Source organism: Centropristis striata, chromosome 14 (genome assembly GCF_030273125.1).
Source record: "Centropristis striata isolate RG_2023a ecotype Rhode Island chromosome 14, C.striata_1.0, whole genome shotgun sequence".
NCBI lineage: Eukaryota > Metazoa > Chordata > Actinopteri > Perciformes > Serranidae > Centropristis > Centropristis striata.
Window position 1 is genome coordinate 36,247,989 of NC_081530.1, and position 26,747 is coordinate 36,274,735.

Below are 26,747 nucleotides of genomic sequence, written 5' to 3' on the forward strand. Positions count from 1 at the left end.
CTAGTATGGTCTAGTCTGGTCTAATGTGGTCTAATGTGGTCTAGTGTGGTCAAGAGTGGTCTAGTATGGTCTAGTTTTTTTCTCTAATGTGGTCTAGTCTGGTCTAGTCTGGTCTAATGTGGTCTAATGTGGTCTAGTGTGGTCTAGAGTGGTCTAGTGTGGTCAAGAGTGGTCTAGTGTGGTCTAGTATGGTCTAATGTGGTCTAGTCTGGTCTAATGTGGTCTAGTCTGGTCTAATGTGGTCTAATGTGGTCTAGTGTGGTCTAATATGGTCTAGTCTGGTCTAATGTGGTCTAGTCTGGTCTAGTGTGGTCTAATGTGGTCTAGAGTGGTCTAGTGTGGTCTAATGTGGTCTAGTCTGGTCTAATGTGGTCTAGTGTGGTCTAATGTGGTCTAGTCTGGTCTAGTCTGGTCTAGTCTGCTCTAATGTGGTCTAGTGTGGTCTAATGTGGTCTAGTCTGGTCTAATGTGGTCTAGTGTGGTCTAGTCTGGTATAATGTGGTCTAGTCTGGTCTAATGTGGTCTAGTGTGGTCTACTGTGGTCTAGAGTGGTCTAATGTGGTCTAGTATGGTCAATTTGGTCTAATGCGGTCTAGTGTGGTCTAGTCTGGTCAAGAGTGGTCTAGTGTGGTCTAGTATGGTCTAGTTTGGTCTAATGTGGTCTAGTCTGGTCTAGTCTGGTCTAATGTGGTCTAGTGTGGTCAAGAGTGGTCTAGTGTGGTCTAGTCTGGTCTAGTCTGGTCTAATGTGGTCTAGTGTGGTCTAGTGTGGTCTAGTGTGGTCTAGAGTGGTCTAGTGTGGTCTAGTATGGTCTAGTCTGGTCTAATGTGGTCTAATGTGGTCTAGTGTGGTCAAGAGTGGTCTAGTATGGTCTAGTTTTTTTCTCTAATGTGGTCTAGTCTGGTCTAGTCTGGTCTAATGTGGTCTAATGTGGTCTAGAGTGGTCTAGTGTGGTCAAGAGTGGTCTAGTGTGGTCTAGTATGGTCTAATGTGGTCTAGTCTGGTCTAATGTGGTCTAGTCTGGTCTAATGTGGTCTAATGTGGTCTAGTGTGGTCTAATATGGTCTAGTCTGGTCTAATGTGGTCTAGTCTGGTCTAGTCTGGTCTAATGTGGTCGAGTGTGGTCTAGTCTGGTCTAGTGTGGTCTAGTCTGGTCTAATGTGGTCTAGTGTGGTCTAGTCTGGTCTAATGTGGTCTAGTGTGGTCTAGTCTGGTCTAGTGTGGTCTAGTGTGGTCTAGTCTGGTCTAATGTGGTCTAGTCTGGTCTAATGTGGTCTAGTGTGGTCTAGTCTGGTCTAATGTGGTCTAATGTGGTCGAGGGTGGTCTAGTCTGGTCTAGTGTGGTCTAGTGTGGTCTAGTCTGGTCTAGTCTGGTCTAGTCTGGTCTAATTAGGTCTAGTCTGGTCTAGTCTGGTCTAATGTGGTCTAGTGTGGTCTAGTGTGGTGTAGTCTGGTCTAGAACGGTCTAGAGCGGTCTAGTATGGTCTAGTGTGGTCTAGTCTGGTCTAGTGTGGTCTAGTGTGGTCGAGTGTGGTCTAGTCTGGTCTAGAGCAGTCTAGTGTGGTCTAGTCTGGTCTAGTCTGGTCTACAGCGGTCTAGAGCGGTCTAGTGCTGTCTAGTGCGGTCTAGTCTGGTCTAGTGTGGTCTAGTCTGGTCTAGAGCGGTCTAGTGCGGTCTAGTGTGGTCTAGCGTGGTCTAGTCTGGTCTAGAGCGGTCTAGAGCAGTCTAGTGCTGTCTAGTGTGGTCTAGTCTGTCTACAGCGGTCTAGTTTGGTCTGATGTGGTCTAGTCTGCTCTAGTCTGGTCTAATGTGGTCTAATGTGGTCTAGTGTGGTCTAGAGTGGTCTAGAGTGGTCTAGTGTGGTCTAGTATGGTCTAGTCTGGTCTAATGTGGTCTAATGTGGTCTAGTGTGGTCAAGAGTGGTCTAGTGTGGTCTAGTATGGTCTAGTTTGGTCTAATGTGGTCTAGTCTGGTCTAATGTGGTCTAGTCTGGTCTAGTCTGGTCTAATGTGGTCTAGTGTGGTCTAATGTGGTCTAGTCTGGTCTAATGTGGTCTAGTGTGGTCTAGAGTGGTCTAGTGTGGTCTAATATGGTCTAGTCTGGTCTAATGTGGTCTAGTCTGGTCTAGTCTGGTCTAATGTGGTCGAGTGTGGTCTAGTCTGGTCTAATGTGGTCTAGTGTGGTCTAGTCTGGTCTAATGTGGTCTAGTGTGGTCTAGTCTGGTCTAGTGTGGTCTAGTGTGGTCTACTCTGGTCTAGTGTGGTCTAGTCTGGTCTAATGTGGTCTAGTCTGGTCTAATGTGGTCTAATGTGGTCTAATGTGGTCGAGTGTGGTCTAGTCTGGTCTAGTCTGGTCTAGTGTGGTCTAGTCTGGTCTAGTCTGGTCTAATGTGGTCTAGTCTGGTCCAGTCTGGTCTAATGTGGTCTAGTGTGGTGTAGTGTGGTGTAGTCTGGTCTAGAGTGGTCTAGAGCGGTCTAGTATGGTCTAGTGTGGTCTAGTCTGGTCTAGAGCAGTCTAGTGCGGTCTAGTCTGGTCTAGTCTGGTCTAGAGCGGTCTAGAGCGGTCTAGTGCTGTCTAGTGCGGTCTAGTCTGGTCTAGTCTGGTCTAGTCTGGTCTAGAGCAGTCTAGTGCGGTCTAGTGTGGTCTAGCGTGGTCTAGTCTGGTCTAGAGCGGTCTAGAGCAGTCTAGTGCTGTCTAGTGTGGTCTAGTCTGGTCTAGAGCGGTCTAGTCTGGTCTACTGTGGTCTAGTCTGGTCTAGAGCGGTCTAGAGCGGTCTAGTGCTGTCTAGTGTGGTCTAGAGCGGTCTAGTGTGGTCTAGTCTGGTCTAGAGCGGTCTAGTCTGGTGTAGTGTGTTCTAGTCTGGTCTAGAGCAGTCTAATGTGGTCTAGTCTGGTCTAGTGCGGTCTGTGTGGTCTAGTCTGGTCTAGAGCGGTCTAGTGTGGTCTAGTGTGGTCTAGTGTGGTCTAGTCTGGTCTAGTGCGGTCTAGTCTGGTGTAGTGTGGTCTAGTCTGGTCTAGAGCAGTCTAGTGTGGTCTAGAGCAGTCTAGTGTGGTCTAGTCTGGTGTAGTGTGGTCTAGTCTGGTCTAGAGCGGTCTAGTCTGGTCTAGTGTGATCTAGTCTGGTCTAGTGTGGTCTAGTGTGGTCTAGTGTGGTCTAGTCTGGTCTAGAGCGGTCTAGAGTGATCTAGTGCGGTCTAGTCTGGTGTAGTGTGGTCTAGTCTGGTCTAGAGCGGTCTAGTGTGGTCTAGTCTGGTCTAGAGCGGTTTAGTGTTGTCTAGTCTGGTCTAGTCTGGTCTAGAGCGGTCTAGTGTGGTCTAGTCTGGTCTAGAGCGGTCTAGAGCGGTCTAGTGTGGTCTAGTGCCTTTATAACTATAGTTTTTAGTTTCTTTGTGGTTGTTTTGCATGATTTGGGGATTTTTTTTTTTTTTTTTTTGCTTCGTTGTGGGGTGTTTTTGCATCTTTTGGGATTGTTCTGTCTCTTTGTGGTTGTTTTGTATGTTGCATAAATTGTCCTCGACATAGAGAGAAAAAGAATCCCAGTGAAGAAAAAGTTCTGCAGTGATACAAAAACGTAACAGTAGGAAATCAATAAATATTCTATAATACAATAACACCCGACTGTGAAAGATATTATGTGAGGTTTTTGCTCTCAAAGTGCACAAGATTGATGCATTTTTACATAAAAATGTACAAATTTCCCCCCTACATGGTTCAGTGGTTTTAATTGTCAGTACAATATCAACAATGACTTTGATCTGGATCCTTTTAACTTCATGCTGATTGTAATGGAGGAGGAGGACTATTTGCTGCTGGTGGGGCCCGTGTTGTGCAGAATGGGCCCTTTTTATTTTACAGTCTGATGTCAGATGTGTTTCTGTAAATAAACTGGTGGAAACATTGGTTGTTCCTGTTTCTGTTGCTGCTGGTTGAAACTTCTCACTTCTGCTCCACGTCTCACACGGTGAGAGCTGACTTTATTACTTTAATACTCAGATATACTAATAATCTTATACTTAGATATACTCATAATATAATATATTTAGATATACTAATAATCTTATACTTAGATATACTAATAATATAATATACTTAGATATCCTCATAATATAATAGACTTAGATATACTCATAATATAATATACTTAGATATACTCATAATATAATATACTTAGATATACTCATAATATAATAGACTTAGATATACTCATAATATAATATACTTAGATATCCTCATAATATAATATACTTAGATATACTCATAATATAATATACTTAGATATACTCATAATATAATATACTTAGATATACTCATAATATAATATACTTAGATATACTCATAATATAATAGACTTAGATATACTCATAATATAATAGACTTAGATATACTCATAATATAATATACTTAGATATACTCATAATATAATATACTTAGATATACTCATAATATAATATACTTAGATATACTCATAATGTAATATACTTAGATATACTCATAATATAATATACTTAGATATACTCATAATATAATATACTTAGATATACTCATAATATAATATACTTAGATATCCTCATAATAAAATATACTTAGATATCCTCATAATATAATATACTTAGATATACTCATAATATAATATACTTAGATATCCTCATAATATAATATACTTAGATATACTCATAATATAATATACTTAGATATACTCATAATATAATATACTTAGATATACTCATAATATAATATACTTAGATATACTCATAATATAATATACTTAGATATACTCATAATGTAATATACTTAGATATACTCATAATATAATATACTTAGATATACTCATAATATAATATACTTAGATATACTCATAATATAATATACTTAGATATCCTCATAATAAAATATACTTAGATATCCTCATAATATAATATACTTAGATATACTCATAATATAATATACTTAGATATCCTCATAATATAATATACTTAGATATCCTCATAATATAATATACTTAGATATACTCATAATATAATATACTTAGATATACTCATAATATAATATACTTAGATATCCTCATAATATAATATACTTAGATATCCTCATAATATAATATACTTAGATATACTCATAATATAATATACTTAGATATACTCATAATATAATATACTTAGATATACTCATAATATAATATACTTAGCGTCAGTTCAGGTGATAAAACTTCCAGAGTTTTACAACGACAGACAGATCAGAATTTTATTGTCTCTTTGTGGTTTAGTGTCTTTTCAGTCATTTTGTGTCTTTTTTTGGGCCATTTTGTGTCTTTTTTGGTCATTTGGTGTCTTTTTAGTCATGTTGTGTCTTTTTTTAGTCATTTTGTGTCATTTTTTAATAATTTTGTGTCTTTTTTTAAGTAATTTTGTATCTTTTTTAAGTAATTTTGTATCTTTTTTAAGTAATTTTGGTTTTTCTCTGTGACTGTGTCTTTTTTGGTCATTTTGTGTCTTTTTTAAGTATAAGGTTTTTTTCAGTAATTTTGTTTCTTTTTTGGGTCATTTTGTGTCTTTTCAGTCATTTTGTGTCTTTTTTCATCATTTTGTGTCTTTTTTGGGCCATTTTGTGTCTTTCTTGGTATTTTTTGTCTTTTTTGGGCCATTTTGTGTCTTTCTTGGTATTTTTTGTCTTTTTTTAAGTCATTTTGTGTTTTTTCAGTCATTTTGTGTCTTTTTTTAGTCATTTTGTGTCATTTTTTAATAATTTTGTGTCTTTTTTAAGTAATTTTGTATCTTTTTTAAGTAATTTCGTATCTTTTTTAAGTAATTTTGGTTTTTCTCTGTGACTGTGTCTTTTTTGGTCATTTTGTGTCTTTTTTAAGTATAAGGTTTTTTTCAGTCATTTTGTTTCTTTTTTGGGTCATTTTGTGTCTTTTCAGTGATTTTGTGTCTTTTTTCATCATTTTGTGTCTCTTTTGGGCCATTTTGTGTCTTTCTTGGTATTTTTTGTCTTTTTTAAGTAATTTTGTGTTTTTTCAGTCATTTTGTGTCTTTTTTTCATCATTTTGTGTCTTTTTTCGTCATTTTGTGTCTTTTTTGGGCCATTTTGTGTCTTTCTTGGTATTTTTTGTCTTTTTTTAAGTAATTTTGTGTTTTTTCAGTCATTTTGTGTCTTTTTTTCATCATTTTGTGTCTTTTTTCGTCATTTTGTGTCGTTTTTGCGGTCATTTTGTGACTTTTCTTGGTATTTTGTGTCTTTTTTAAAGTAATTTAGTGTTTTTCAGTCATTTTGTGTCTTTTTTGGTCAATTTGTGTCTTTTTAGTCATTTTGTTTCTTTTTTATAATTTTGTGTCTTTTTTAAGTAATTTCGGTTTTTCTCTTTGACTTTGTGTCTTTTTTGGTCATTTTGTGTCTTTTTTAGTCATTTTGTGTCTTTTGTTGGTCATTTTGATACTGCCTCCAGCGGCCCCCAGGTAATTTCAGTTTGAGGCCCCTGATTTAGAGCAATTAAAATAAAAATCAGTCAGCGTTGGATTTGATGAGCCAGGAATAAAAAAGTCTGAAGCTCAAATTTACCTGTTTTTCTGTGAACTTATTAACACTGGTGATGTTTCCACCTGACAGGAGCTGAGGCGGACCCTGAACGCATCATGCGGCGCCTCGTCTTCCTGCTGTCCGTCCTGCTGCAGGTGAACCCCTCGCTGCCTTACTCTCTGAAGCACTGCACCGTGTCCTCCTCCAGCTTCGTCCCGGGTCTTTCCGTCACGTGCGCAGATCGCCAACTCGCCGCCATTCCTGACGACATTCCTAAAAAAACGATCTCCCTCAATCTCGCCAACAATCAGATCCGCGGGATCAACAGTTCGGCTTTAAACGGCTTTTCAAAGCTCCTGAAGTTAAAAATGTCCTCAAACTCAATGTGGAGCATCGAAGACGGCTCTTTTGCAGACTTGGCGGCGTTAACGGACCTCGACTTAAGTTATAACAACCTCACGAACCTGACGGACGACATGTTCCAGGGACTGTCCAGGTTAGCCCGTCTGCATCTGAATGAGAACGGGATCCGGTGCGTCTCGGCGCTCGCCTTCCGGCCGCTCGTCCGCTTACAGGCCGTGAATCTGACCTCTAACTACCTGCGTCACATCGCCCATATCGTGCCGATTTTACAGCTGATAAACTTATTCAGACTAGAAGCGGGAGAGAACCGCTTCGCCTCTTTAGACTCGGATGACCTGCCGTTCAACAAGTCCGACCTCAGGACATTTGTGTTCGGCATGAAATCCCTGACGAAGGTGAGCATTAAAAGAGACGTCTTTCCTCGCCTGCAGTCGCTGCGTTTCTCCGAGTGCAGCCCCGAGTTCGAGTGGCACGTCCCCAACAAGACCTTCCTACGGAGCTTGACTACTCTGTATCTGAGTGGGACAGTGACGAGTTTTGAAACGTTCAGAATGATTGTGCAGAGTGCAGAGTCTGTGGTGTATCTCCGGCTGAGCGGCATGGAAAGGTATTTTGACAAAGGTCTGATCAGCACCAGCTGCCGGATTCCTGCTTTAAAGCGTCTCAATTTGAGTTCTAACCTCATCTACGCGTTGAACGACACGCTGCTTCAGCCTTGCTCTCAGATCACTGAGCTGACTTTAGTCGATAACGCCCTCACCGACCTGTCCGAGAATTCACTCAAGCCGTTGAATCGCCTCCTGACGCTACAAGTGGGCTTCAACCTTCTAACCAGAGTGCCGCGTGCCCTCCGAAGCCTCTCGACGCTCATCGTCCTCGAGCTGAATACGAACGATATCAAAGAGATAGGCTGCTCTGATTTCCTGAATTTGACGACATTGAGGCACCTCTCTCTCGCACAAAATTGCATTTCAACACTCAGAGGATGTGAATTCCAAGCCTTGAAGGATTTGAGAAGTCTCAGTCTTGAACAAAATCTATTTCTTCGCGTTCATGAAATCTTCAGCTTCAGTTTGTACAACCTCCGCATTCTGAATATGTCCTCTAATAAAATACACAAATACTATAAAGGAATATTCAGGGCTCTGTCTTCCCTCGTGTTTTTGAATGCTGAGTCTGTGGATGATGCCATCGTATATAATGGGACTTTTGAAGGACTCGATCGTCTCCAGGTCCTGGTCCTTCATGCAGAGTCTCTGAGGGAAGACATGCTCAGAGGACTGACAAACTTACAAAATCTGACACTTTATTTCCAAGATCCTTACAAGAGTTTGAGTCGTCAGTTTAATGCCGAGCCACCGATCTTAAACGTACCTTCTTTGAGGTTGCTTACAATCAAAGACCCATACAGATGGGACACCGTTTCACCGTATCTGCTCCGGGATATGAAATATTTAGAGTACTTTGCAGCTGAGAACTTCTTCCCTGGGACACCACACCCAGACACGTTTACATCCACGCCTCGCCTGACACGTCTCCGGATATTGGACAGTGACGTCTCGCATCTTAAACCCGAACTGTTTCAGCCGATCCCAAACCTGCAGCTTCTCGATCTTTCCAAAAACAAGCTCACATCTCTGGACTTCCTGTCCCAGGTGAACCTGTCTGCACTCAGCTCTTTGACACTGGTAAAGAATCAGTTGACGGTGATCGACGAGTCGGTCTTCCAGTCTCTCCCTGCTCTAACATACCTGGACCTGTCCGATAACCCTTTCACTTGTGACTGCTCCAACGCCGGATTCATCCAGTGGGCGAAGAACAACAACCAAACTCTGGTTGATAACGGACATCAGTACGACTGTGCCTTTCCTGCGGCTCAACAGGGGAGAAAGCTGCTGGACTTTGACGTCCAGTCCTGTTGGACAGACTATGGCTTCCTCTGCTTTGTTTCCAGCACCTGTCTGACTTTACTCACTCTCCTCACGTCCTTCACCTACCACTTCCTGAGGTGGCAGCTGGCCTACACCTTCCACCTCTTCCTGGCCTTCCTCTACGACAGCAGGAAGAGGAAGAAGGGCGCCGCTCATCAGTACGACGCCTTCATCTCCTACAACGTTCACGACGAGGCCTGGGTCTACAGGGAGATGCTTCCTGTGCTGGAAGGAGAGCAGGGCTGGAGACTGTGTCTGCACCACCGAGACTTCCAACCAGGTAAACACTGAGTACACCTGTACCTGTTCCAACCAGGTCAACACTGAGTACACCTGTACCTGTTCCAACCAGGTCAACACTGAGTACACCTGTACCTGTTCCAACCAGGTAAACATGAGTACACCTGTACCTTTTCCAACCAGGTCAACACTGAGTACACCTGTACCTGTTCCAACCAGGTCAACACTGAGTACACCTGTACCTGTTCCAACCAGGTCAACACTGAGTACACCTGTACCTGTTCCGACCAGGTAAACACTGAGTACACCTGTACCTGTTCCGACCAGGTAAACACTGAGTACACCTGTACCTGTTCCGACCAGGTAAACACTGAGTACACCTGTACCTGTTCCAACCAGGTAAACACTGAGTACACCTGTACCTGTTCCAACCAGGTAAACACTGAGTACACCTGTACCTGTTCCAACCACGTAAACACTGAGTACACCTGTACCTGATCCAACCAGGTAAACACTGAGTACACCTGTACCTGTTCCAACCAGGTAAACACTGAGTACACCTGTACATGTTCCAACCAGGTAAACACTGAGTACACCTGTACCTGTTCCAACCAGGTGACTGCAGACCTGCTTCTTAGTAAATAATTGTTTTATGGTTTGATAACTCTGTGTTCAAGGAAAGGGTAGATTTGACACTTTAAGACCAGTTGGACGTCCCAACAACAGCATGGCTGTCTTTCTTCATCTCTGCCTGTATTTCATTATTTTCTGCAGTTTGCATTTTTTCACTCAGCATCAACATCTGATCATCTTATGACAATTCCCAAATTATTTAATCTGCACTAGTTTGGCGACAAAACAGAAATTTCCCAACTTTCATAAAGAAATGTCCAACTTTAATACAAAAATGTCCAACTTTAATGCAAAAATATTCAACTTTAATGCAGAAATGTACTATTTTAATGCAGAGATTTTCAACTCTGGTGCAGAAATGTTCAACTTTGATGCAAAAATGTCCAACTTTAATGCGGAAATGTTAAACTTTAATACAGAAATGACCAACTTTAATGCAGAAATGTCCAATTTTAATGCAAAAATGTCCAACTTTAATGCGGAAATGTCCAACTTTGATGCAAAAATGTCCAACTTTAATGTACCTGTTCCAACCAGGTAAACATTTATTATACCTGTCTGCCTTTTCTCTCTCTCTTCTTCTTCTTCTTCTTCTTCTCTACCTCTTTCTCAGACTTCTCCACCTCTTTCCTTTCCGAGTTTGAGACTAAAGTCGAAGTGATTTTCTGTTTATTTTTAAAGTCTTGAAGGCTGCAGTGAGAGTTTCACGTCCCTTTTTCTCGTCGGCTTCGTCACGTCGGGTCGCTGCCACAGAAATGTGACTGTGAAACTTTCCAAAGAGACGCAACACGCTGGTGAATTATTTTAGGGTTCTGCTGAATGAAACAGTGGCTGTAAAAGATGAAGATGATGTAAACATGGATGGATGGATGGATGGATGCATGGATGGATGGATACATGGATGGATGGATGGATCAATGATGGATGGATGGATGATAGATACATACATAGATGAATGGATGGATGGATGGATGGATACATAGATGGATGGATGGATGGATGGATGGATGGATCAATGATGGATGGATGGATGGATGGATCAATGATGGATGGATGGATGGATGATAGATACATAGATGAATGGATGGATGGATGGATGGATGGATGGATGGATGGATGGATGGATACATAGATGGATGGATGGATGGATGGATGGATGGATGGATGGATCAATCATGGATGGATGGATGGATGGATGCATGGATGGATGGATGGATGGATAGATACATAGATGGATGGATACATGGATGGATGGATGGATACATAGATGGATGAATGGATGGATACATGGATGGATGGATACATGGATGGATGGATGGATGGACACATAGATGGATGGATGGATGGATGAATGAATGAATGAATGAATGAATGAATGAATGAATGAATGAATGAATGGATGGATGGATACATGGATGGATGGATGGATGGATGGATACATAGATGGATGGATGGATGGATGGATGGATGGATGGATACATGATGGATGGATGGATGGATGGATGGATGGATACATGGATGGATGGATGGTTGGGTGGATGGATGGATGGATGGATGGATGGATAGTCTTACTGTGACTTCGTCCTGTTTTTATGCACATTTTTAATTTTCTTTCTGAAAAATCTAAAAGCTCCAATAAGCTCAGTGACCTTTTATCAGAAATCTTTTTTTTTTTCTATCAACTGTGGCTAGCGAGTTAACAGTGTTCCTGTTGGCTCCATTGTTTGGTTTATTTAATGTCTTTACCACCAGTTGCTGAGCTCCCTGTGTCTCCTGTCGTCTCTCAGGTAAGCCCATCGTGGAGAACATCACAGACGCCATCTACGGCAGCAGGAAGACCATCTGTGTGATCAGCCGGCGCTACCTGCAGAGCGAGTGGTGCTCCAGAGAGATCCAGATGGCCAGGTGGGGGCGCTCACGTCCATTGATTGATTGATTGAATTTGACCATTCTTGATATAAAAATATGGGTGATTCGTGCAGACCATTGCACCTGCCATGGGCCTTTTTGAGATCGTATCACGCGGCATCAGATCATTGATGTTTATATCAGATAGTAACAGGCAGATGCAAATGATACATTTTCCGCCGTTTACTTGCCGTTTGTCGCCGTTCTTATCGTTGCGCCTGGCTGGATACCAGCATGGACAGAGGAATGTGTCCATGAGGATTTTCATGCCATAACCAAACTGTCTATTAAGTAAAAGTTTGTTTGTATTGTCACAAAAGTGTGTAACTGCCCTTCATACCTGATTTCGGGTCCAGTGTCTAAAAATATTTTTATAATCATGTTTGCTAAAAACACTACAAGCACACCAGACTTGTCACCAATCACCACCACAGCTCCTGCTTTGACCTCCCGTCCTCTGATGTGTCCTCCGTCTGTCCCAGCAGCTTCCGTCTGTTCGACGAGCAGAAGGACGTGTTGATCCTGCTGTTTCTGGAGGACATCCCGGCCCGCCAGCTGTCTCCGTACCACCGCATGAGGAAGCTGGTGAAGAGACGCACCTACCTGAGCTGGCCGCTGGCCGGCCGCCACACGGGAGTCTTCTGGCAGAACGTCCAGAGAGCTCTGGAGACGGGGGACGCCCCCACCGAGACCCCCAACCTGCTCGCTCCTCTCCAACTTTAATGCAAAAATATCCAATTTTAATGCAGAAACGTCCAACTTTAATGCAGAAATGTCCAACTTTAATGGAGAAATGTCCAACTTTAATGGAGAAATTCCAACTTTAATGTGGAAATATCCAACTTTATTGGAGAAATATCCAACTTTAAGGGAAAAATGTCCAACTTTAATGCAGAAATGTCCAACTTTAATGGAGAAATTCCAACTTTAATGGAGAAATGTGCAACTATAATGCAGAAACGTCCAACTTTAATGGAGAAATGTTTAACTTATATACAGAAATGTCCTCTCTGATCAGAAAGCTGCAACCAGATTCATCTGCTTCATTAAATGCTGAAGCCTCAGGCTACACACACACACACACACAGACTTTGGAGTATTCTCTTGATAAACCCTCACAGAACCTTAGATAACATTTGCTCTTTGTTACTGTTAAATAAAGTTTGTTTTATTGATTTCTGCTGTGTGTTTCACCTTATAGGACTCCACGGAGCATTCTGGGTCTTCGATAGAGAGATTGTGACAGAAAAAAAGTTAATATATATATAATATATATAGTTAAGATTTCTTGCCTTGGTAGATCAGCATGTGCTATGTTTCAGAACTATAATTCCCATAAATCTTTGGGGGACGTAAACAGGACGAGAACGCTAAGGTTAGCCGTTGGCTATGACTTCTTCTTTAACTTATATTTGTTCACATTCAGTTTAAGACTCTGTTTACACGTTTAGGACGCTTGCAGGTAAAAACGACCCAATATTTCATGTTAAGTGCCTTTTGTTTGGACGGTGACAGCGTTTTTGGGGCCTTAAAAGCGCAAAAATGTGAAACCAGCCTCCAGAATTTAACACTGTAATCCGCTCTGAGTGGAATAAAAGAAGGCCTATCTAAACTACCTGTGACGAGAAGTGACTTATCTGTGACTGGAAACAGAAATGTGAAAAAGTAGCTAATTTCAAAAAGCTTATTTTTTGTGACGAGGCTAAACCCATTTAACAATTCTAATCAGTTAACCTGGTGTCCTGTATTACATTTCACTTGTTCTGACCGTATCTCCTGAACAAATGAAAGTCACAATTTGACATATGTTATGGAGATGCAAACAAAAAGGCAAACGGTTATTTGTTTTTATTTCATAGTGATTTATTATTGTTTTGTTACTTAAAAACAAATCTGAAAAATAATTTGTCAAACAGCACTATTAATGTCACAATTTTGATAAATGTTGTGGAGATGCAAAGAAAAAGGCACATTTGTGTTTCTGTAAGCAGAAAATGTGTCTAGTTTTATTTCAAAATAAGAAATATCATAAACATAAATACCATAAACGCCCAATGTGACACGTGTGACATCACAGATCTTTGACATTTAGGGGTAGAACATCATAAATGTGTTCTATGTGTTCTACCTGGTCTGTGGTATATCCTCCATCATTGTCCTTTAAGGATAACTGGCTCTGGGCTCTTATGGGTTAAACAAAGACAGAAAATGCATCAAAATCAAGAGAGAGAATGAAGGCCTGAGATTTCCTCCATTTTAAGGGATCTCCTTGGTTGCAATTGACCTATGGCTAAGCCCCGCCCCCAAACGTGACGAGCCAATCACAGTGCGCATAGTTAACCCAATACACTGGGACATTCTCTGCTTCCACGTCCATTGAAATGCATTGGAGTTAGTCAGTTTTCATTCATTTTTATATGTTTTTTCTAGACATTTTACGTTTAAAATGGTCAAACGGTGACACCAGGTATCCTGAGAGGTTTGGGGCGACGGGGTGTATTTTCTCCCCACAGCCACATCTCAACCCAGATAAGTGTCTGCTCTGGATAAAGTTATGCGTGGACAAGTGATTCCCAACCTTTTTGGTTGTTTTGTGTAGTTTTTAGTCATTTTGTATCTTTGTTTGTATCTTTTTTTGGTCATTTTGTATCTTGTTTTTGGTCATCTTGTGTTTTTTTGGTCATGTTCTGTCTTTTAGGTCATTTTGTGTTTTTTTTTTGTCATCTTCTGTCTTTTAGGTCATTTTGCGTCTTTTTTGGTAATTTTTTTGTCTTTTTTGATCATTTTGGGTCTGTTTTCGGTCATTTTGTGTCATTTTTTGGTCATTTTGCGTCTATTTTTGGTCATTTTGCGTCTATTTTTGGTCGTCTTCTGTCTTTTAGGTCATTTTGCGTCTTTTTTGGTAGTTTTTTTGATCATTTTGGGTCTGTTTTCGGTCATTTTGTGTCATTTTTTGGTCATTTTGCGTCTATTTTTGGTCATTTTGCGTCTCTTTTTGGTATTTTTGTGACTTTTTTGGTCATTTTGTTTTTGCTCCACGCTGCTTTGTTTTCTAGTCTGGATGTGATGAAGAAGTCATTCTTAAATATTAATATATGAAATATTTGCACCATGATGGTACGTTACTGTGTGCATTAACAGGTTGTACTTCCATGTGTTGGATCACCATCAGACCACTAAAGACCAGCAGGTGTTATCAAGGTTCTTCATCACATTTGCAGCTCAATTTGCTGACAGATAGAAAATAAACATTGTCTTCACCTCACCAACAGAAAAAACACAGAGCACACATTTGATGTTTTGAGTCACTTTTTGTCTCTTTACTTTCTCAGTTTCAGTTTGAAACATTCAGGAAAGTTGTTGTTGTTGACTTCATAAGACGACCTTGACGCCCTCGCCTTCAGCACAGAACTCTGCAGACAGAAAGAGAGAGAGAGATCAGTTCTTTCTGCCTGACGTCACACAATATAGACGTCATGGTTCAGTCAGCCAGGTGTAACAGATGGAGCACCATTCTTGGGGTCGTAGTGGAATTCTGGTTCTCCGGAGAACCCGAAGCAGCTCGCCTGCTGCTTGAACTTCTCCAGGTCCGAGTCCTGCAGACTCGACCCTCTGGCTGCAAACAAGAAAACAACAACAATTGGTCATTTTCTGTCTTTTTTGGTCCTTTTGTGTCTTTTTTTGGTCATTTTCTCTCTTTTTATGTTCGTTTTCTGCCTTTTTTTGGTCATTTTGTGTCTTTTTTTGGTCATTTTGTGTTTTGGGGGGCATTTTGTGTCTTTTTAGGTCATTTTTCATCTTTTTTGGTAATTTTTTTGTCTCTTTGATAATTTTGTGTCTTTTTAGGTAATTTTGTGTCCTTTTTGGTCATGTTGTGTCCGTTTTTGGTCATTTAGTATCTTTGTTGATGATGTCATCCACTCTAGCCTCTCCATAGGGTAACACTGGGGGGTTTTTTGGTGTGTTTTTGCTGAATAATTTGAAAATTTGTCTCTGGCGCCGCTCCAGGTGGCAGCCTGTAGCCGCAGCTCCCGTTGTGTATTGTACATTTTGTTTAATTGTTGGTTTTTATTCCTTTTGGTGTGTTTTTTATCTATTACATCTTGTTCACAGACGTTGTGACAATGGCTGGACTAAGTTTTTCTACCATTCTCCGCATTCTTCTGTTACTTTTTCTACTCTTTGTAACAGAGAACCTCGCCGGTAGTTATGAGGGCATTGTTTACACGCGCGAACAGCTGATTGCACTGTGTGAGCCTCTACTGCTGCCCGGAGACAGACTTGTGGTCCCACAGGAGTTGCGGAGGAGACGCCGGGGTTGCAGGTCTGGAGCCTTGCGGAGGGAGAGAAGGAGGAAACATAAACCAGCAGTCCCGGCGATTATTATGGGAAACGTGAGGCCTTTGGTAAATAAGACGGACGAGCTCTCAGCGCTGGTGAAGACCCAGAGGGAATACCGTGAGTGTAGCGTTTTTTGCTTCAGTGAAACTTGGCTGCACTCACATATCCCGGATAGCAGCTTTGATGTTCCTGGCTACAGTTTGGTTCGAGGTGACAGAGACTGTTCCAAAAGTGGGAAGAAGAAAGGTGGCGGGCTTCCACTTTATGTGAGTGAGAGGTGGTGTAACCCCGGGCACGTCAGCGTGAAGGAACGGCTCTGTACCGCGGACATTGAACTGCTGGCGGTGGGAATGCGACCGTATTATTTGCCGAGGGAGTTCACGTCCACCATGTTTATTGCTGTTTACATACCCCCATCAGCTAATGCAGCAGTGGCCTGTGAAGTCATCAGCACTGTCACTGCTAAACTACAGACTGAACACCCGGATGCATTCATGGTTATTACAGGAGATTTTAATCATGCCTCTCTGGGCAAAACATTAAATAACTTCCAGCAATATGTTGACTGCCCCACCAGAGACAATAAGACGCTGGATCTCCTGTATGCTAACACCATGGATGCATATGAGGCAACAGGCCCCCCCCCCTCGACAGGTCGGACCACAACTTGGTCATGTTGACCCCAAAGTATGTTCCTCTTGTGAAAAGGCAGCCTGTGAACACCAGGACGGTGAGGAGGTGGACACATGAGGCCTCTGAGGCACTGCAGGACTGCTTTGGGTCGACAGACTGGGATGTACTCTGTGAGCCTTATGGGGAGGACATTGATAACATGACTGACTGCATCACAGAGTACATTAAATTCTGTGAGGACACCACCATGCCAGCCCGGACCGTACGCTGCTTCTCCAACAACAAGCCCTGGATTACCAGTGACCTGAAGGCACTTCTGAACAAGAAGAAGAGGGCTTTCATGTCTGGAGACCGAGAGGAGCAGAGGAGAGTGCAGCATGAACTCAGGGAGATGCTGAGGACATGTAAGGACACCTACAGGAGGAAGCTGGAGGCCAAACTCCATCAGAACAGTGTGAGGGATGTGTGGACCGGAATGAAACACATCACAGGGATGAAGGGGAAGGACAGGCAGTTGTCAGGGAGCCTGGACAGAGCAAACCACTTTAACAGCTTTTTTAACAGGTTTAGCTCACCGCCTGCCACCCCTTCTACTCCCCCTGCCCCCCACACATCCACACTGTCCCGAATGGCTCCCCCCTCCCCCCAGCATTCTCCAGTGCAGCACCTCTCCATCTGCCCCTCCTCCTCCTCCCCCACCTCCTCCTTCTCCTACACTGATGACATCTGCACCAACCCCCCCTCAGCGGTGACTACAGGCCAGGTGAAGAGGCAGCTGGAAAGACTCCATCAGCGTAAAGCTGCAGGTCCTGATGGTATCGCACCCAGGATCCTGAAGACCTGCGCCAGCCAGCTGTCTCCTGTACTACGACACCTGTACAACCTGAGTCTGAGTCAGGAGAAAGTCCCGCTGCTGTGGAAGACCTCCTGCTTGGTCCCAGTCCCCAAGAAGTCAAGACCATCTGACCCAGCAGACTACAGACCTGTCGCCCTCACATCTCATGTGATGAAGGTCCTGGAGAGACTGGTCTTGGCCCAGCTGAGGCCACAGGTGAGGACGTTTCTGGACCCCTTGCAATTTGCCTACCAGCCCCATTTAGGAGTCGACGATGCTGTCATCTACCTGCTGCAACGAGCCCATTTGCATCTGGATGGTGGAGGAAGCACTGTGAGGATCACATTCTTTGATTTCTCCAGTGCTCTCAACACCATTCAACCTCTGCTGTTGGGTGAGAAGCTGCGGGGGATGGGTGTCGACGACTCTAGGATCTCCTGGATTACTGACTACCTGACAGGCAGGCCACAGTTTGTCCGTCTGGGCAGTGTCCTGTCTGATGTGGTGGTCAATGATACAGGAGCTCCGCAGGGAACTGTTCTCTCTCCCTTCCTCTTCACCTTATACACTACTGACTTTCAGTACAACTCTGAGTCATGCCACCTGCAGAAGTTTTCTGACGACTCAGCTGTTGTCGGGTGTATAAGAGAGGGAGAGGAGGGTGAGTACAGGACACTGGTGGACAGATTTGTAGAGTGGTCCGAACAGAATCACCTGAAGCTGAACATCAACAAGACCAGAGAGATGGTGATTGACTTCAGGAGGAAGAAGATGCTTCCACAGCCACTTCATATCAGGGGGGAGGTGGTGGAGGAGGTGGAGGACTACAAATACATTGGAGTGGTGATCGGCAACAGACTGGACTGGAAATCTAACACAGAGGCTGTGTACAAGAAGGGGCTGAGCAGACTCTATTTCCTGAGGAAGCTGAGATCCTTCAATGTGTGCAGCAAGATGTTGGAGATCTTCTACCAGTCTGTTGTTGCCAGCGTCATTTTCTTTGCTGCTGTGTGTTGGGGCAGCAGCATCAGAGCCAGCGACACCAACAGACTTGATAAGATTATCAAGAAGGCTGGCTCTGTACTTGGTCTCAGGCTGGAGACTTTTGGGACTGTGGTGGAGAGGAGAACACTGAACAAACTGCTGTCCATCATGGACAATGATCAGCACCCTCTCCATCATGGACAATGATCAGCACCCTCTCCATCATGGACAATGACCAGCACCCTCTCCATCATGGACAATGATCAGCACCCTCTCCATCATGGACAATGATCAGCAGCCTCTCCATCATGGACAATGATCAGCACCCTCTCCATCATGGACAATGATCAGCACCCTCTCCATCATGGACAATGATCAGCACCCTCTCCATCATGGACAATGATCAGCACCCTCTCCATCATGGACAATGATCAGCACCCTCTCCATCATGGACAATGATCAGCACCCTCTCCATCATGGACAATGACCAGCACCCTCTCCATCATGGACAATGATCAGCACCCTGTCCATCACACAGTAGAAAGACAGCGGAGCACCTTCTCTCACAGGCTGCTCCAGCTCCGCTGTCATAGGGACAGATATAAAAAATCTTTCCTGCCACATGCCATCACACTGTACAATAACAAATAATAACCTGGTTCATTACATACTGTCTATGCACTTTATGTGTTTTTATGGACACTGTTCATTGCACCTTATTTCTTTCATAGCACCAACATTTTTATACTGTATATTCATATTTATTCTGCACTGGAATTCTATTCTACTCCTTCTTCAGACACTTTATATTTTATTGTATTTTTATTGTATTTTTATATTTTATTGCTTGAAGTATGCCTAGGTTGTTCTTTTTACTTAATTGTGTTGTTATTGTCTCTGTGTGTAATGCTGCTGCTACACTGTAATTTCCCAGCTTGGGATAAATAAAGTATATCTATCTATCTATCTATCTATCTATCTATCTATCTATCTATCTATCTAAAAACAAAACCCTTAGGAAAGTCATAGCACACTTGTCATGGCCGAGCCGGTCCATTTGATACCTTTTTAGTGTCTGTGAGACCAAAACTCTCTAGGACTGAGCCCGGTGAACAGTGTATAGTGTCACTCAATGAATGTTTGAGATATGAAGTGTGTGATCAGCTCTCCTACCCATCAGATAGAGGGAGTGGATGTGGTACTCCTCTGCTGTGACGCCGCTGCTGCTGTAGTGCATCTTCTGCAGCAGCGTGTCCAGGTTCCTGCCCGTGGTGTTGATGCTCATCACCAGGCAGTCGGTGCAGCTCGGCAGCAGCTGGAACTGGGACGAGACGTTGGCCACTGAGGACACAAACCAGGACGGAAACATTCAAATAAAACACAAATACTGTCCATCTGATGCAGAAACTGTTCACCGTGTTTATACAATATCTGAGTTCAGGTCTGGCACCAGTTCTGCAGGTACGTGGCCTGAGACATTAGAGAGGGCGTGGCCTGAGACTTTAGAGAGGGCGTGGCCTGAGACTTAGAGAGGGCGTGGCCTGAGACTTTGAGAGGGCGTGGCCTGAGACTTTGAGAGGGCGTGGCCTGAGACATTAGAGAGGGCGTGGCATGAGACTTTAGAGAGAGCGTGGCCTGAGACTTTGAGAGGGCGTGGCCTGAGACTTTAGAGAGTGCGTGGCCTGAGACTTTAGAGCGAGCGTGGCCTGAGACTTTGAGAGGGCGTGGCCTGAGACTTTGAGAGGGCGTGGCCTGAGACATTAGAGAGGGCGTGGCCTGAGACTTTAGAGAGAGCGTGGCCTGAGACTTTGAGAGGGCGTGGCCTGAGACTCTAGAGAGGGCGTGGCCTGAGACTTTAGAGAGGGCGTGGCCTGAGACTTTAGAGAGAGCGTGGCCTGAGACTCAAGAGAGGGCGTGGCCTGAGACTCTAGAGAGGGCGTGGCCTGAGACTTTGAGAGGGCGTGGCCTGAGACTTTAGAGAGGGCGTGGCCTGAGACTTTGAGAGGGCGTGGCCTGAGACTTTAGAGAGAGCGTGGCCTGAGACTCTAGAGAGGGCGTGGCCTGAGACTCTAGAGAGAGCGTGGCCTGAGACTTTAGAGAGGGCGTGGCCTGAGACTCTAGAGAGGGCGTGGCCTGAGACTTTTGAGAGGGCGTGGCCTGAGACTTTAGAGAGAGCGTGGCCTGAGACTTTGAGAGGTCGTGGCCTGAGACTTTAGAGAGGGCGTGTCCTGAGACTTTAGAGAGGGCGTGGCCTGAGACTTTGGCGGTGGCCACTCTTCCCACTACAGGAAACAAAGGTTATAAGTTACTACCTGAAGACCGGGCAAATGAAGACGTTGACCTGCTGATGGCACTATAAGAAAGTCAGAGGGTCATCATAGTTCCTGAGGGAACTTGAACGATGAACTAACACACGGAGACTCGATCACGGGACTGACCTGAACATAATCCAGTGTTGCCCTCGATGACTAGACGGGAGGATGAGAAAACACACGTCCCGTTTCTGCACAAAGCAACAGAGGAAAGATGGCGGGTTAGTTTCCTGACAGAGATGTTTGGGACTTCTCGCTCTGATTAACACCGAGTGGTTCTGAACTCACATCCTGTTCTCCTGGATCAAGTCGGCCTCGTTGGCTTTTGCCGTCTGGTTGATATTCACCCAGGAGCTCTCGGTCCCCTTCAGGGCGTCCCCAAATGCGTCATGACTGGCGTAAGCAGCCAGGGAGTTCCACCTGCCACCCCACGTCTACCAACAGACAACAACAAGTCAGTTAGTGACATCAATCCTTCAGACATATTAACCCTCACAACTCCAAATTTCCCAAATTGTTTGGTAACAAGTAGAATAACACTTTTGTATTCAGTCAGAGAAAATAGGACAAACTGTAACTGTGTTTAACCCTTTGATGCACAACATGGTCTAAAGTGACCTGACAGAGTTTTTATGTTCTATATTTTGCAATAAATTATTTTCATCATTCAGTATTCCGGGTTTTCCTCAATTAGTTTGTTTTTGATCATCATACATCCTAATTTTAAGTTTTCCTTTATTATTTTTTTTTAATAAAATCCCTTTTTGTGTCACTACTCTTCTAATGCACAACATGGGTCAAAAATTACCCATATCCATTTTTTAGCTAAGTAGCTTGCTAAGCTAACTACTTAGTAAACTTCTTGGCGAAGTATTTAGCTAAGTAGCTTGCTAAGCTAAATACTTAGCTAACTTCTTGGCTAAGTATTTAGCTAAGTAGCTTGCTAAGCTAAATACTTAGCTAACTTCTTGGCTAAGTATTTAGATAAGTAGCATGCTAAGCTAACTACTTAACTAACTTCTTGGCTAAGTTACTTGTTAAGCTAATGACTTAGCTAACTTCTTGGCTATGTAGTTAGCTTAGCAAGCTACTTAGCCAAGCAGTTAGCTATGTAATGATACAAAAACGTCTTTTCTTCATAAAGTATGAGGCAAAATGTCTAATCTAAATCTATCTATCTATCTATCTATCTATCTATCTTGATAGATAGATAGATATCTTATTGATAAAATGGCCGACGAGTGAAGGCTGGCGCAACTAGCTGCCGCTGCTCGCCGGTAACTTTTCAACTTTTAACGCTCCAGGCTGATTTTATTTTATGTTACTATGATCTAATCGGACAGTGAAATTGCCATCATTCTGGAATACTTTTAAGAATTGCTGGCGCTGTCGTTTACGTGAGCTGTCACTTTTCGCTCACCTGTCTTATCCCGGTGTGATCCTCACCTGGCGTTTTCTGGCCGTCAGCGCTGCCTGAGTCTCGTCCACAATGTGGGCCGGTAGGACATTCATCCTGTTTGTCTGTGTCTGGCTCTTTGTACTGCCCGTCCACCTGCCAGTGGCGGGTCTAATCCAGTACTTGGCCACTGACCTGCTCCGGCTGCGCCATCACCTGCCTGGACCAACGCCAGAGGCTCTTCACCTCCACCCGGACATCATCTTCCAGCCCCGCCGGAGATACATCCACCGAGGGTCCCGCCGGAACTTTCACCACAACACCTCAACAGCAATAAAATCCATCTGGTCCAGTTCCCGACGCCGGACTCATCGCCCTCCACACTCCACCAGCCGGGCTGTCGACCACAGCGTGTTAGCCCGCCTAGCCCGGTCGGCTAACACCACCACCAGCTGCGACAGCTCTCCACTCAACTTCGCTCTGCTCAACATCCGCTCACTGACAGGCAAGGGACATCTCATCCAGGATATCATCGCAGACCGTAAGCTTGACTTTCTATGTTTAACTGAGACGTGGCGACAGCCCCAGGACTACTCCCAGCTCAACGAATCCACTCCTCGTGGGTTTGTTTACACCTGTCAACCCCGTGTCTCTGGTCGGGGAGGAGGTCTCGCGATATTTTACCGCGAGACCTGGAAAGTCTCGCCGGTGTCTGTGCCCGTCTCCACCATGTTTGAGTCGTCTGTCTGTAAACTGTCTGGTCCCACTCCAACCATCATTGCCACTGTCTACCGCCCACCAAAACCCAATAGTTACTTTTTAACTGACTTTGCTGCTTTCCTCACCCATCTATCCTCTCACTCACCAAACATTATACTGCTGGGGGATTTCAATATCCACATGGACAATACCAATCTGCCACTTACCATAGACTTCACATCCTGCCTAGAGAGTTTTGGATTACAACAACACACCACCATTCCCACACACTCCGCTGCTCTGGTATCACCCCTCTGGACATAACCGCTGATGATCTCCCCATTACTGACCACTTTCTCCTCTCATTTACAGTGAAACTCACTCTCTCCATCTCCAAAACACCACGCCTCATTTCTTACCGGAACATAAAGAATATTAACCCCGCCACTCTCACTTCAATTATTCACTCCTCCGGCCTCCTTGACATCCATAATCTATCCACCCCTGATGATCTGGTTTATCACTACAACAATGGACTCCATAATATTCTTGATTCTCTTGCTCCGTTAAAAAACAGGTCTGTCTCCTTCACCGTCTCCGCCCCCTGGTTCACCCCCGATCTTCGCCTCATGAAAACTAAAGGTCGGCAACTTGAAAGACTCCACCGGAAAACTGGTCTCACCATACACAAAGACATGTACAATAACCACACATTACGCTATAAGGACTCAATTGCCAGCACAAAAACCCACTACTACTCCAGTTTAATCACTGCAAATGAAGGAAACTCCAAGTCACTGTTCTCCCTCCTTAACAATATCACCAAACCCCAGGACTCTCTCCCCCCTCACTTATACACAACCTCCTCCTGCAATACCATTATGTCCTTTTTCACAGAAAAAATCAAGAACATCCACCAGAACCTCGCATCACTGCCTCACCTCAGCACCTCAGCTGACCTTCCCCCACCCACCCACCCACTCTCCTCCTTCCAGCTCCCCACTCTCTCAGAAATCTCAGAACTCATCCGGACATCCAAGCCATCCACCTGTCAACTGGACCCCCTGCCCACACAACTTGTCAAAGCCTGCCTCCCTTCTCTGGTCCCCCTCATTTCTGCCATCATCCACTCCTCTCTCACCACTGGAACCGTCCCTACACCCTTCAAAACTGCTGCCATTACCCCAATCCTGAAAAAACCTGGCGCTGACCCATCCAACTTCAACAACCTCCGCCCTATCTCCAATCTACCCTTCATCTCCAAAATCCTAGAAAAAACTGTTGCCTCCCAGCTCCACTCTCACCTATCCCACAATAATCTCTATGAACAGTTCCAGTCTGGTTTCCGTCCACTCCATAGCACCGAAACAGCACTCATCAAAATCACCAATGACCTCCTTATGGCATCTGATTCCGGACTCCTCACCATCCTCATCCTCCTCGACCTGAGTGCAGCCTTTGATACCATCTGTCACACCACCCTCCTCAGCAGGCTTTCTTCCATTGGCATCACCCACACCTCCCTGGACTGGTTCACTTCATACTTCTCTGGCCGCACTCAGTTCATTCAACTCAAGTCGCTCAAATCCATCCCTTCCTCCGTCACCTCAGGTGTGCCCCAGGGCTCTGTCCTGGGGCCCCTCCTCTTCATCATCTACCTCCTTCCCCTCGGCAATATCTTCCGCAAATTTAACATTCACTTCCATTGCTATGCCGATGACACCCAGCTCTACCTCACCACCAAACCCTCGTCCTCTCTCCCGCCCACCTCCCTCACCGATTGCATCTCTGAAATAAGAACCTGGTTCACCTCAAACTTCCTTAAACTAAACAGTAATAAAACAGAGATTCTCCTCATTGGCACAAAATCCACTCTATCCAAAACCGACAGCTTTTCCCTCAACATCGACAACTCCTCTGTTTCACCATCCCCCCAGGTTAAGAGTCTGGGTGTCATCCTGGACAGTACATTATCCTTTCAATCCCATATCAACAACATTACCCGGTCTGCCTACTTCCATCTACGAAACATCAATCTCCTCCGCCCCTCCCTTACCCCCCACACTGCTGCCATCCTCGTCCACAGCCTCGTCACTTCCCGTCTGGATTACTGCAACTCTCTCCTGTTTGGCCTCCCTCACAAATCACTCCATAAACTCCAACTGGTCCAGAATTCAGCTGCCCGCATCATCACCAGAACCGCCTCTATCCACCACATCACCCCTGTCCTCCAACAGCTCCACTGGCTCCCGGTTCAGTTCTGGATTCAATACAAAGTCCTCCTGGTAACTTTCAAGGCTATCCACAACCTCGCCCCCCCATATCTGTCCGACCTCCTCCATGTTCCCACTCCCTCCCGCTCCCTCAGATCCTCTTCCTCAATACACCTGTCTGTCCCCTCCGCCCGTCTCACCACCATGGGGAGCAGAGCATTCAGCCTCTGGAACTCACTACCACCCCAACTCAGGAACATTGACTCACTCCCCCATTTCAAATCACAACTCAAAACACACCTGTTTAAAACTGCTTATTCCCTCTGATCACAATTACCCTGTCCAATCTATCTTTTGTATTGTATTGTTATTAATTCTGTGTATTTTATTGTATTTTATTGCTGAATCTTTTCTATCTTTTTTGTACGGTGTCCTTGAGTGCCAAGAAAGGCGCCTCCAAATAAAATATATTATTATTATTATTATTATTATCTATCCATCCATCCATCCATCCATGATTTTACTATGTTTCTATGTATAAATTATTCCTATAGAGTGGTATCGGAGGCCTCAAGTGCAGTTTCCAAATTTCATTTTTCTCTCCCTCTGCACTTGATGCAGTGCAATTAGGTTCCTGCACATCTGAGAGATTTTCTGGTCATTGTGCGTCTTTTTTGGTCATGTTGTGTCTTTTTTTGTTCATTTAGTGGGTTTTTTTTTTCATTTTGTTATTTTGTGTCTTTTTAGGTCATTTTGTAAGTAAGTAAGTAAGTCTTTTTTTGGTCATTTTCTATCTTTTTAGGTCATTTGTGTATTTTTTGGTCATTTTGTCTTTTTTTGGTCATTTTGTGTCTGTTTTGATGATGTCATCCACTCTAGCCTCTCCATATTGTTACACTGGGGGGATTTTTTATGCGTGTTTTTGCTGAATAATTCAAAAACCATTTGCCAAAACCCTGAGAAAAGTCATAGCACACTTGTCATGGCCGAGCCGGTCCATTGATACCTTTTGTCTGTCTGTCTCTCTGTCTGTCTGTCTGTCTGTCTCTCTGTCTCTCTGTCTGTCTGTCTGTCTGTCTGTCTGTGCTGTAGATAGTGTTTTGTGAGTTCTTACCTCAGAGAAGTGGTCCAGAGACAGAGGCGTCTGTAAGGGTTTGCACTCGTCAGGCGTGAGAGCCGAGCTGCTGGGGAACAGCGCCACCACCAGGAGAAGACCGCTGATCTGCAGGTTCATGATGCTCCAGTCGACAGATTCAGATTGAGAGTGAATACGAGCTGAGACGATCTCTGACTGAGCCTCGTCCAGCCGATCCGCCTTTATACAAGCTGCTGGCGGCGGAGCCAGAAACTTCTGGCTTTCCACATTATTGACATAGAAGCTAACTTTGTCCAGAGTTGGGTAAGACTGGTTGGTTTCAGAGCCAGACCACTGTTGACTGTCCCTGCAGCTTTAACTCTCTGGAGTCTGACTCCTTCCATCCTGCCTGTATTCACCTTAAAACATGTTTAAATACCATGTTGGTATATTTCTCACCTATATGACCTGATAATAATAATTGATTTTTTATTCTGACTTACTGGATCAACATTTAGAACCAAAAAGAAACAAAGAAAAACCAACATAAATGTGATCTTGTGATTGTGTGTGATCCTGTCATCAACTCTGGTTTTTATTCTAGTGGGACTCCATTTGATTTGGCTCTGGTGTGTTTAGACGAACAATTTGGGTAATTTTGTGTCTTTTATT

At 43.9% G+C, this 26,747-nt stretch overlaps 2 protein-coding genes across 2 annotated transcripts; one reads left to right on the forward strand and one right to left on the reverse strand.

The window, feature by feature from the left end:
- The first annotated feature begins 6,535 nt into the window (after nt 1-6,535).
- On the forward strand, nt 6,536-12,615 carry LOC131984617 (toll-like receptor 13). The gene is made up of 3 exons (XM_059349506.1): nt 6,536-9,086; nt 11,467-11,584; nt 12,073-12,615. Exons 1-3 carry the CDS (start codon nt 6,629-6,631, stop codon nt 12,308-12,310), a joined length of 2,814 nt encoding a protein of 937 aa, XP_059205489.1. The 5' UTR covers nt 6,536-6,628; the 3' UTR covers nt 12,311-12,615.
- Nucleotides 12,616-14,878: 2,263 nt separating this feature from the next.
- LOC131984616 (uncharacterized) lies at nt 14,879-26,436 on the reverse strand. Its single transcript, XM_059349505.1, has 6 exons — nt 26,115-26,436; nt 20,981-21,126; nt 20,819-20,883; nt 19,554-19,721; nt 15,099-15,203; nt 14,879-15,000 (listed from the first exon to the last, which is right to left on the reverse strand). Exons 1-6 carry the CDS (start codon nt 26,232-26,234, stop codon nt 14,960-14,962), a joined length of 645 nt encoding a protein of 214 aa, XP_059205488.1. The 5' UTR covers nt 26,235-26,436; the 3' UTR covers nt 14,879-14,959.
- Nucleotides 26,437-26,747: the final 311 nt, after the last annotated feature.